This window comes from Panthera leo, chromosome A2 (assembly GCF_018350215.1).
Source record: "Panthera leo isolate Ple1 chromosome A2, P.leo_Ple1_pat1.1, whole genome shotgun sequence".
Classification (NCBI taxonomy): domain Eukaryota; kingdom Metazoa; phylum Chordata; class Mammalia; order Carnivora; family Felidae; genus Panthera; species Panthera leo.
Window position 1 is genome coordinate 149,171,144 of NC_056680.1, and position 13,031 is coordinate 149,184,174.

Below are 13,031 nucleotides of genomic sequence, written 5' to 3' on the forward strand. Positions count from 1 at the left end.
GCTTGATAAGCAATTTAAGCTTTGTGCACATCCCTGGCGTAGTAGACGCAGCACTATGCCAAAATCTGAATAAGCAACAAGGCAGTCTCTGGGGAACGACATGACTTGGAGCCCAGCAAGGCAGGAAAGTAAGTCAGAGACACTATGGATCCAGGAGAAATGAAATTTCTGAAATGCGGAAAGTGCTGGAAGGATCCAGCAGATGCATAAAACTTGTCAGGAAAAGGTTAAGTCCAGGAAAGCAGCTTAGAAAGACAGATCAAGCAAGGATCTGATCCAGGCCTTGTCCAGGTGGTCTCATACTGGTGGCCTGCAGCTAAGATCTGTGTAGTTTGGGGCCGTCGTGTTTTATTCCCCTTTTTAAAATTGTAATTTGAACACGTTTCAGGTGTAGAGGCAGACAATCTTGAATTTGTCGATTCTCTGTTGTTGTTGTTGTTGTTGTTGTTGTTGTTGTTGTTGTTATCGTCGTCGTCATCGTTGTTGTTGTTGTCGTTGTTCTGCACCAGGCCTCTGCAGGCATTTGTATTTCCAGCCTGGCCCTTCATGGCAGGCATCTGAGTTTGATACCCTTGGGACTCTGGTCAGCCTGACCCTGAACCCAGGATGTCAGAAGATTACCTAAGACAACAGCAAATAGGAGACCTTCAAAGGGGCCTTCTGATTTATGATCAGAAGTGGTTTCTCTTCAGCCCCTTGTTTATGTTCCCCAGTATTCATGGGTGGAAGGGACAGCCTGGCTTTGTTTTGACAGATGTGTGGCATGTGGACAGTAAGGAAAAATCAGAGGGAAATTCTTTCACCAAAGCAGTCCTCACCCAGGGAAACCTCAAGAAGGAAGGGAGTAATCCAAGGATTAGTGTCTTGCTCAAGAATTCCCCAAAGGGAAACACCACTGGCTATGTAATAATATTCATATATGCTAAAAATTAAAAGTGTTCAAAATAGCTCATCAAATCAATATTACTTAGGGTCCCTGAAATTTAACTTATTCAAAATCAAACATTGATTTATACCTGATTCTTTACTGGGACATCTACTGCTGTTTGTGGGTAGAATTCCCAGGATTTCGGGGTAACTTTGTAAACGGAATCCAGTTCTGAGTATGTCTGTTTTATCTGGTTTGACTGTTCTTTGTGTCTAAACTACATGTTATGTATAGCAATTTAAGTGCTAATTTGTCTTTCTTTTTGTTTAAAAAAAACAACAACAACAATGTCTTTCTCAGCTGAATTCTCTTCTTCATTCTCTGATCTCTGGTTGATTGGAAACCTGCTTCTCCTGCTTCATTTCTCCCTCTTCTTCCGGAGTGGGTCTTTCTCTAAAATGTAGTCTGGTCAGGTAATTTCATTTATATTTCCCTTTTGATTTAAAATGCCAACTTACCACTTGGATGTTAATGTTTTCTTAAAATGGACTCTAAACTCTTTAAGTGCTCTCAAAAGATTCATAGGCAGGATTTAAGGGAAATACACTTCACGGTCTTCTGTAGAAGAACATTCATGTGAAAGAATAACAATTGTTTTATATGAATCAAATAAATAAAGTAATAACAGCCCCTTTCCAGAGCTTCCATTAGTATGTTCCTAATTATAGTTTCCCAAATTTTCAGTCTTCCAGACAATTTGGCAGCTCCTAGCTACATTGGCAAAGGTAGTGGAATTCTTCAAAAACAATCTGATTTGTTGCTCACTGGTTCCAAGTTAAATAGGTATAACTCTCTCCTAGAATATCAGGAATCCCAGCCACAACAGAAATCCAGAAACTCAGTAAGATTAAGGTAAATCTGAAATGCTTCACATGGTACCATTTAACCAGTGCATTTTTAGTGTCGAGATTTCAATAGTATCTGTCAAAAATATGTCCATTTAGACCAGTGTCTGTGGATAAATGCAATTGCTATTAGCTTTGCCTTCCTAATGAGAAAAGGGCTTGCCAAAATAAACATTACTATTTTGGTAAAACACATTTCTTTTCTCCAAACTACCTTTGCCAAGTACTAGCAGAAGCAAATGCTGGAAGAAAAGTAAATGGAAACAGAAATTTGGACCCTTATCCAAACCAAATTAATTATGAGGTAGTAAATAACGAATCAAAGCTATGTAACTGTTATCAAGCGTATTTTAGTGTTTTCTTCCCAAGATTTCCACATGTTTTCACATATGTCATCAGCTCGATTTTCTCTTATGGGTACAATTTGTGGCAAATGTTTACTTTCATGGGGTTAGGTTCTACTGATACACTTCTGAATTACCCACCTACTCCTCAGGAAACACGAAATGACTTGAGTCTGAGGAAAGTGCAATTAGAAAAGAATTTTAGTTTGAGCTGCCCAGAAGCAGACCCCAAGATAGTGCAGGTAGTTTACTTGGGAGGTGAAGAAAACACTGCAGGAAGTGAGTCAGGGAAAAGCAGGTAACCAATAATGTTATTAAGCACATGGGCTATAAAAACTTAATCCCACTGGGGCAACCCAACATAAAACACATGCTTCAGAGTTACTCCTACATGAGGCATGAGTGAGCCTGAAAAATATTCTTGCACCAAGTCTCATCGGTGAGTGATTGAGGACTGCTCCTGGGGTTGTTAACTCTCTGAACTTCCAGCCTCCCTCCTGGGTGGGCGAAGTGGGCATCTGTAGCCAGAGAAGGTCCTCAGGCAAAGAAATGGAATATCGGCATCTAGAAGTTAGGCTGGAATGTACTAAAGTCCTAAGAGTTCAGGGATACAGGCAGAACACTGAAAGAAAAGGTAATCTGCAAGAGGTGAAACGCTTACACAACCTCAAAAGAATTATTTAAAGCTAACGTATGTTCTGTTCACTTCTAAGAGTGCGAAAAGTTAAAAATAGGCTACATTATTTTAAATATGCTTTTATTCCAATTCTACTGACCCATTAACAGTAAGCCCTTGGTTGAGGATAGGAACTAAATGCTGGATAATTCTAGCCCATTCTCGTGTCATAACATAGATCAAGGTCTATGTAAAACCAGACTGTGGCTAATGATCCTTTTGATTCCATCCATTTCATATCACTAGGGTAAAGTGTATTAAACAAGAACTTGATTCAAACAAATAACAGACGTGGTGACTTATTTAGACCTGGTCAGAAAATATAAATGGCCACCCTACCAATTTTCTCTGCTTTTCCTTCATTAGGATTTGAGGCCAGGAGACGTGTCTGGCAAGCGGAACCTCTGGGAAAAACAATCTGTGGATAAGGTCACTTCTCCCACTAAGGTAATTTTCTGGGAAGATTTGTTTTTCATAGGTTCTTTTCCTGCTGTGTGCTGCAGTATGATGTCCCAGGGTCAAATGAGACATATCACAGATCCACAGAGCCTTGTCTGGGTAACAATCACCTTCTAAAAATTTATATATGGTACAGTGAAAGGTAAAGTTCACAGAGCCTTCAGAATTGTAGGCTTGTCAGTCATCCAACATAAATAGTCCAAACTCGTAGGGTAGTTCCCAGCAAGACATTCTAGAAATGCCACAGTGTTAGGAGTGTTGACTACAGAGGTCGTGTCATATAAGCATGGTCTGTAACTTCCTTACACGGTCCAGGCTTGGAGCCACAGGCATTTGGAGATCACCTGGGGAAAAACGTCTTTCTCCGTGAATGGCTCCAAAGCTGCTTTCTGGAACTATTACCTTGCCAGCAGCCTACGACCTAAGGTTGCTATGGCAAAAAGTTAAAATAGTATTTAAAAGTTAGGCAAAACTTGCTACCCTATGAAAACTTATAGTTAAGAGTGCTTGGATTTGTCTTTTTTGGGGGGTAGGGAGGGTCTTCTGGTCAAAGGCTATGCTCATTCTTCACACAGGAGGCTCCGGACAATATCTAAATGATGCACAGACTGAAAATAAGACCCCTTGTTGTCCAGCCGATTCAACTTCTAATCGTAGCCCTTCCCCAATTCAAGCAACAAGCCCAGTCTTCTCTTTTTAATAGAGGAAAAATTGAAAAGAGAGAAATCAGAGAGCCACTAATAAGCAGAATTAGAACAGTGTGCTTATGGGTCAATTTAGAAGCACTTTTCTAGCAAACCCAGAACGAGGAACACCTCAAAGGCAACCAGAAGATTTCTGCAGTTTCTCAAGTGAGAGAATCCCTTCCCCTTCCCTACCTTCTACAGGCTCCTAAGTCTGGCACAGCTGCCTAAGTGTGTTGTTCCATCTCTTGGTCAGTTATTGATTGCTCTTACGTTCCAATCAAATCCACTAGCCCAGTCTCTCTACTTAGGGTGAGTTTTAAACAAGTTTTCTAAGTCATGGCTAAACATATTAGAAGTACCTGGTAATAATTATCACCACTACAAACCACTAACGCTTTCTGAGTGTCTGCTCTATGCAAGGGACTGTTCTACTTTCTTAAGCTACATTATCTCAACTACCCTGTGAAGTGGGTTTTATTATTACTTCCATTTAGAGCTGAGGAAAACAAAGCACAGAGAGATGAACTTTCCCAAAGCCACACAGCAAATAAGCTAGCAAAGCCTGCATTGAAGCTGAGGCAATCTGGTCTGAGCCTACATTCTTAACCATTATGCATGCTGCTTGCTTTTGAAGATTGCATATTTAGCAGAAAATATAAAGTTTTAAAGTTCTTTGCTCAGTTTTCTCCTGGTGGAGGAGGGTAGGGGGATCGTTTATTAGTTTCTTTTTTCAGGCAAAGAATGAACTTTTGTTGACTTAAGCCATTATGGCCCCTCTAGCATCTCAGAAGTGGCGGTCCAAATGTGTATGTAGTTGGATTTCTGAGTAGAGGGTACCAGCTGTCGGTAACCCATCAGTACCAGTTTAATGGAGCCTCTCCAGAGGGTAACATTCCTCTGAGCCAGGGTTCTGGAAAGTGGAATACAGATATAATCTGGAATGGTAAAACTCAAGAGAACTCCACTCATGTTCAATACAACATAAACAGCACTCCTTGGAATTATGCAACATGGTGGTACAGGTGGGAAGGTGACAGGGTGAGTGCCCCCTTCTCCTCAGTCTATAACACAAAAGTCTCTGTACAGTAGTAATGATGATAGTAATAATAATAATATTAATAAAACCATGAGGCCCAGAGATGGGTTTATGCAGTAGCAGAGTAGATGGCTTCTTTGCTCCAAAATGTCAAGCTCACTACATGTCATGCAATCATTCCTTTGAAATGGAAGTACTCATTTGAAAATGCAGGTTCACAGCACTAATAGTTGTGGCTATATCAGTAAGGACTTTTAGTAAAGGGCCAGATAAGTTTCGAGGGTAGGGGTGTTAAGAACAGAAAGGAAGAGGGGTGCCTGGATGGCTCAGTCAGTTTAATGTCCAACTTCAGCTCAGATCATGATCTCATGGTTCATGAGTTCGAGCCCCGCATCAGGCTCTGTGCTGACAGCTCAGAGTCTGGAGCCTGCTTCAGAGTCTGTATCTCCCTCTCTCTGCCCCTCACCTGCTCATGCTCTGTCTCGCTCTTTCTCTCTCTCTCCAAAATAAATAAACACTAAAAAAATATATTTAAAAAAAAGAATAGAAGGGAAGAAATAAAACATAACACATTCCACTTCTCCATTGTCCTTGACGTGGCCAAGACTGAGCCATTCAGTCACGGGTGCCTGTTCTGGAAAACACACTACAGATTCCTGGCCCTTCAAGAGGAGTTTAAAAAAAAAAAAACTCCTTGACTATGAATGTCACAAACAAGGCTAAAAACCAAGATAGGGAAGGGGAAATATAAAGAAGAAAGAAAGAAGAAAGTAAAAAAACCAACAGAAGAGAGGGTAGACTAGAAGATGAGGAGCATATTTGAATAGAATACCAGCAATAATCCCCCCTTTCATAAATATTTATTCCTGCCATATTACAGTTATTTTTGTCTTCTTCTGACACAAAACGTCTCGCTGAAACACCACGGCTTCTGGATTTAAAGCTCTCTTCTCTTAGCAGGTTTGAGACAATTCAAGAAAGAACCCAAAGTAGCCGCTTCAAGATGCTGGACCAGCTCAGTTGAAGAGGGCTAGTTTGCTCTGTTTTATATTTATGTTGATTTACTAAATTGAGTTCATTTCCTTTTGTTTTATTTTTCATTATCCCAGTAAACCCATGTATATTATCACTATATTTAATAATCACAGTCTAGAGGTGTTCATGGTAAAAGTACTGCCTTTGCACAGGAGCCTGTTTCTAAAGAAACCCATGCTGTGAAATAGAGACTTTCCTACTGATCATCATAACTCTGTCTGAACAGTGATACCAACCACGTCAGAAGTCAACAAAAGGAGATTCAAGTTGAAAATTGCCTGAGGAATGTGTGCAGTGTCCAGAAAAACGAACCATAGTGGTTTCGTTTTGGTTTTTTTTATTTTAAATACAGAAGTCATGTTATTTCTGCACTTTAGAATAAAGCATGGAAGAAATTATCTCAGTGGGCAATTGTAACACTTTCTGAAAGTAATCCGTTTCAGATTTGAGATACTACAATAATCTTTACAAAATGTCTTTAAAAAAAAAAAAAAGATGTACTGTTAAGGTATTCCTCTTTTCATGCTGATGAATATCTAAATTGGTTTACCATGTTAGCTGACATTGGTACTGATTCTTTAGGTTGGTTGCTTTGTGGATTTCTTTGGTAGTGATAGCGAACCACATTTTAGATGACCTGATCATGTATGTATGTGCATACACATATACAAACACACTAATGGTAGAAAGCTTTTTTACGTGCTAGACTATTATATTTAGCAGTATGTCCTTGTAACTAGCCAATATCACAGCTTTTTAAAAACTAAAGATCACAATATTATATTAATATTTCATATTTGCCAATAGAGACATGGCAGAACAGGTATTGATATGTTTCCAGTGCCCGCTAACCTGTAAGAAGAAAAGAGAGATTAGAAGTGTCAAAATGAGTTGGCATTTTCTATAAAACATAGTATTTAGTTTATAATTAAAAGCAATCTTGAAGTCCAGGCTGAATTGTACTAAATCTACCATCTGGGTCAAACTCCAAGCTTGCTCAGAACTGTATTCTATTCTTAATATCAAGTCCGCAGTAGGTTGGCTTAGGTGACAAATGAGGTCTCTCCCTTCTCTAAAATTGAAAGACAAGAATTTTAGTTGCAAATTGTACAGATTGGAATTCTACATGTGGATATACTATGACCAACACTGGCTAATGTCTGGAAGCAGAGAAGAAAAGCGAGCAAGAGCCAATATTTAGGAGTCATGACAGCACTTCCATTCTTAACGGACTGAAATGCCTTTTAAAGTAAACTTTTCTATTTTTTTTAGTCATTGGTACTTGTCATAAGTTGATAACGTGTTGAATTTTGAAAAACTCTATGTCCCTTTTATTAGTCTTACCTTTTACCCCCAAGTCTATTGACTTGTCATTTTTACATTTTACACACACAATCTAGATATCAGATCTTATTTTAGCTTATAAGTGTTCATCTATTCTTCACAATGGATGACAAAAGAGTACTCCAGTGTCTTGGCAATACGTTCTAGCGTAGAGATATACATACAGTGTAATTCTATAAACTTATACCTCATTTGACTTAACCAAAATTGTCTTAGTCTCAATTCCTGCCACAATGAGGGAGCCTCGCAAACGCCTCTTTTCTAATCTATGGTATTGCCCTGGAAGAACTTGCCAGGGCAAGGCTGGCATGAGAAGTGACCACTGCCTTTCAAAGTCTATTTTCCTCGTAAACCAGTAAAGAGCTGTTGAATCCTGTAGCTGTAGCACACCTGGGCCAAAGGAAGGAAAGCCACAAGGATTGCACAGGTCATGCCCCTATGACAGAGTAGACATGAGTCTATGATAAAACGAACTAGAATTCACATGCAGTGCCTAATTTAGCACCAACTCCCATAATTGGAGTGAAATGGATCAAAGTTTGAATTAAGGCCGATGGTGAGGTAACATTGCTTTGTTGTACTTTTGAATAAGAGCTTCTCTTGATCACTATTATATATTTTTTCTAGAAAGTCTAAAGTTGAGAAGAGAATATATCGATCCTGACTTTTATTCCAATACTGGATGGAATAAGTTTTAGGGTAGAACTTTGTTCAGTTTGGATTTAATCTTTTGAAAAATAAATTCCTTGTTTACTTGTTTGATTACAGTTCTCTTTGTTATCTTTAAGAAGTAAGACTGCAAGGTGACTAGCATGTTCTGTGAATCTGCCATTCCTAAAAATTTTATAAACACTTGATATTTTTCACTGATAATTGATCGCTGCAATAAATATATATTGTGAAAATGCATCCACAATAAATGGAATTCCTCCAAATGTCTTTGCCTTGTGTATTTTTATGTACTATATTGATTACAAATAAGAGTTGTATCTGTTTTAACAAAGATGGTGGTATAGCAAAATGTATATTTCAGATTGAGTCTTGGTTTCACTCTTTAAAAAAGAAAAGCCACTTCATATTTTTAAAGTAATTCTTATTACAGGCAATGTTATAATAAAATAGTGAAAATTGCTCTGATATGGACACGGATCAAATATGTATAGAAAAGGTTGAAAGAGGGATTAAAAAAATTCTCCTTCCAAAAAAATTATCAGATCTTCCCCCATCCTCCTTCATTCCCCATCTTGTCATACACCACCCTCTTCTTCCTAAGATGGGAGTACTGGTTCCCCAAAGGTAGTACCTTTTATAGTAGAAATGGCCATTTAATATATACCCTTCGTTTGTAGAATACTTACTATTTGCAATGCACTGACAATTACATTTAAATCCAAAGATTTTTTTCAGAGTAATTTTCCATATGTATGTAACACTGTTGGCATATATGAGGTTCTTTTCATAAAGGTTTAAATTGTGAGCCCAGAATTCCTGAACAGGCCTCTAAATCTTGCCCATAAGATTGGATAGAATTAGCCAAGTTACTGCAGCTTAAAAAATAATTAGTACTTTTTACTTCTACGTCCTAACAAGAAGGGCAATCAGTTTTAATGGTTACCAGAGGCGAGGTGGCTAGGAGTATAGGTGAAATAGTTGAAGGGGACTAAGAGTACACTTACTGTGAAATGAGCACAAGGTGTTGAATAGAATTGTTGAATTGCTATATTGTACATCTGAAACCAATATACTACTGTATGTTAACTATAAAAAACAAAAGACAACAAGGTAATTGTCATCAAAGCCCATTCACAAAATTAAATAATGAGAAGAATACAGTCTGGTATTGGTGCCAAACTAATAGGATTAGGAATGGATGGAATTTAATTTTACAACGTGCATATTCAGATTATAAATTTAAAGAGTCTGTTGTAGAAACAGATCTGTATTATAGGGTTTTTTCATACCCTTGCTTCCACGTGTGCTCCAAATAGAAGAGTGGATTTTTAAAAATCTCATGACCCTAAATACGTGTTCTTCCATAGGACCAAGGAAATGACCTAACAAGGTCTTGACTTAAGTGCTCTGTTTGTGTCAAGCTTATTAATCATGTTGTCCAACATTCTATATCCTTACTGATCTTTTTTTTTGTTCCATATCTACTATTGAGAAAGGCATGTGAAAATCTCCCCATTTGATTGTGGACTTGTCTATTTTTTCCTTGTAATTTTGTTAATTTTGCTTTCCATATTTTAAGATAATGTTTTAGGTGCATGTGCAAATCTAGAATCGTTGTGTCTTTCTGGTTAATTGAATATTTTAACATTATGAAGTAACACTCTGTTTGCGTAGTGAAGATTTTTGCCTTAAAGTTTATGTTCTCTATCCTTAATATTGCTACAGTGGCTTTCTTTTGGTTAACACTTGCATGATGTAACTTTTCCCACCCCTTTACTTTCAGCCTTTGTGTAGCCTTTAGTTTTAGGTGCATGTCTTTAAAAATCATATAGTTTGGGTTCAGGCTTTAGTCTAGTCCGATTATCTTTGAGTTTTACCTGAAATATTTAGTCCTTTTATATTTAATGTGATATTTTCTCATTCAAATAGTATCTTAGTTATGTGCTACCTGTTCGATGCACTTTTTTTCTCTTGCCTTTATGCCAGGGCTACTTCTGCTTCAGAGCATACAGTGATCTACAAGAGGCAGCTAAAAGGCTGAGGTAGACTTTTGGCAATCCAGTGGGGCCAAAAGAACAAAAAGAATATTCTGTCAAAGATGAGGACTTGTGAAACTACTTCCCACTTATGGGTCTACAGAGAGCTGCCTCCTGAAAGTAAGGGTGAGCTTGAAATAATCTGGTCCTTACACAGATTGCCACCTTCCTACTTTTGGGGAACAACTGTATTATTCTAGTGGGGAGATAAATGATAGGTGATAGATATTAAAAGTTACAAAATATTGAGTAACAATTCAAGAATTTAAGAGAAAATATCACAAGGTTCTAGGACATAACTGTCAAAGAATTGTGTAGTACATGATTGTCACTGTTTAGAGAGGGGAGAAAATATTTCAGCGTGGGGTAATGAAAGAAAAGTATTTGCCTTACATTCTATGGTACCCCCAAAAATATACCCAGTGCACCACACATAATGGTGTTTGATAAGTGATATGGTGATTTCATGAGCAACCTAATTTATAAACTCTCTTCTGGATGTACTGCTGTCAAGTTTTAGACTTGACAAGTTTTAGAGTTTTTAGACTTCTGAGAGGTTTATTTGTTTAGTAACATTTTTGTTCCCAGATTTATAATTACTCTGTCATCTCAGCCCTGCGTTTCAGCTCCATGAAGATGGCTGGCCTCTTGCTTAACTCAATGCGGATTTAATAGCAGAGTTTTACCAAGACATGCTTTTAGTGATGTTGGCTTTTGCTACGTTGAAATATGATTACCCAAAACTGTCTCATTAAAATATGTTGTAGAAGGCCCAACTGGTCAATTCTGGCTGGATAAAGAAGATTCATTCAATAAACTCATATGGAATGTACTAACATAAAAATTATGTGAAAGAACTATAGTCATACAGAACACAAGATTAATTTCTTAGCTAGTTTTTAGCCTTACCTAGCATTCTTCCACACAAACCTACTTTTCTTAGAACAAATGCTGTCTTTTGTACATCTGGTGCCTGCCAAGTGTAGCATCACAGGTGCTTTGAGTTTTTTCAAATGATGGAAATCAGCTGTCCTAAGTGCACTGGGGTTTCTAAATTCTTGGTAAACATCAGAATCAATGGTAGAAATCGTGGAAATCATGTAGTTTCCAGTCCCAGGAGATTCTTATTTAGTAGGTCTAGAGCTGAGTTGTAGAATACTGCTTTGCTATTCAAATACCTATTTGTAAAATGCAGATTCTGATACAATAGGAGTGGGGAGGGCCTGAGATTCTGCATTTCTAATAGGTTCCCAGGTGATGCTGCAGTGGCTGTGGCTGCTGCATTGGGGAACACATTTCAAGTAGCAAGGTCTCTCACCCTAGGCTCTGTGTGGGAATGTGTGCTCCAAAGATTCTCACTAAAAACAACAGAATCAGATCACTTGCTATGATAGAACACTTTATGTATGAACTGTCAATCCTTACATCAACCTTAGAACATAGGTGCCATTTATTATCTCCATTCTATAAGGAAACTGAGACCCAGAGAGATTAATAACTTACCCAAGGCCATATGGCTAAGTATTCTGGTTCCAGAGTCCACACTCTTAACCCCCTATGCTAGTTTTTCTCAAACTTCAGGGTGCATCAGGGTCATCTGGACGGCTTGTTAGAGCACAGATTGCACCACCTCAGAGTTTCTGATTCAGGTGTGAGGATTGGCATTTCTGACAAATTCTCACATGATGCTAACGCTGCTCAGGTCCCAAGGATCGCACTGAAAACCAACCCTCTTTGCCAGACCGATTCCAATTTTCCCAAGAATACATCTTGGAAACTGACATCCCTCATGCCCATCAGGCCTGTGTTTTCCAATTACTTGCTGAATATTTTTACCCAAATCTCTCCAGAAGATGCTCTGTACATTCTGATCTGTGTTCTCGTATTGTCCCTTATCTAACATATCAGCCTTATTTTTTTTCCCTTTGTAAGTTCACTGAAACCAAGCTTGAGTCCACTTCATCTGAAAAACTTACTCTATGACCTCAGCACACCCACTGTTATCTGAACCTTTATTCTGGTTAGCTATTTAATACCCCCTGTAGAGCGCCTGCCTTGTGGACATTAGGCACTGGACTAGACAATCAGAATGCAAAGGGGAAGCTCAGACCTTCCCTTCCAAAGGCTCAGAAACTATTAGAGAAAGCTACATGTTGACATTACAGTTTGGTGAGTCCTAAGCAGAGATTTATACCAAGTGTTATAGTTGTACAGCAGAAGAATCCTCAACTCAAGATGGATCCTGCTGGCTCAACCAGAGCGTATTTTCCTCATGGACAATCACCAGATCTTACAGCACCCTTAGTTCTTAGCACTACACCTTTCACATGCTAAACACTCAGCAAAATGTTTATACATATTCACTGAAGACCTACAAATATTAGTCAACATTAGGCACTAGACATACAAAGATAACTAAAGGCCTAGCCCCTGCCCTTAAGGGGCTTTGATATTAAGTAGTAGGAAACAGAAATGAATAGATAAAATGCAATAATGTGTTGACGTTATGACAGGGGTAGGTTAAGACAGAGGCCCAGAGGACAGAGTTGTCTAAAAGAAACTCAGAAGGGTACTTCTGGGACAAAGGTGGCCAGCTGCTCCTAAGAAGGCTAACTGGGTGACATGAACATGCTTCAGTTCAAGCTCTGCTATTAAGCTTTACAGCCTGAAAAAACGATTTGGTCAGCATCCAGAGAAGGAATCTATTTCTCTTCTTTTATGGCTGTACCAGTAAATTAGCCAAGCTCAGAAACCCAGTATACTATATAAAGTCAGAATGGCAGTGCACTCGTTTGCAATGAGAAATTGCCTTTATGGGAACCCTAGGCTCCTGTGACCAGCATTATTTTTCTGTGAACTGAGGTGCTATTTCCAAAGGAGGGGGCTTCCAAGAGAATCACTAAAGACTAGACATGTCTGACTGAAGGGGAGGCTGGCATTTTGCTTCCTGTTGGATGGCTGCCTAGCCAG

The 13,031-nt window shown here is 38.6% G+C and overlaps 1 protein-coding gene across 7 annotated transcripts in view; it reads left to right on the plus strand.

Annotated features, from left to right (window-relative positions):
* Window positions 1-8,288, plus strand: part of CALD1 (caldesmon 1) — a 187,032-nt gene extending 178,744 nt beyond the window's left edge. For 6 of the 7 annotated variants that reach the window (XM_042925268.1, XM_042925260.1, XM_042925249.1 and 3 more), the window contains 2 exons: window positions 3,160-3,240; window positions 5,932-8,288. In XM_042925268.1, coding sequence (XP_042781202.1) covers window positions 3,160-3,240; window positions 5,932-5,940 — 90 coding nt within the window. In that variant the 3' untranslated portion in view covers window positions 5,941-8,288. The remainder of the gene's footprint in view (window positions 1-3,159; window positions 3,241-5,931) is intronic. The other variant, XM_042925275.1, reaches the window with a different exon arrangement.
* Window positions 8,289-13,031: the final 4,743 nt, after the last annotated feature.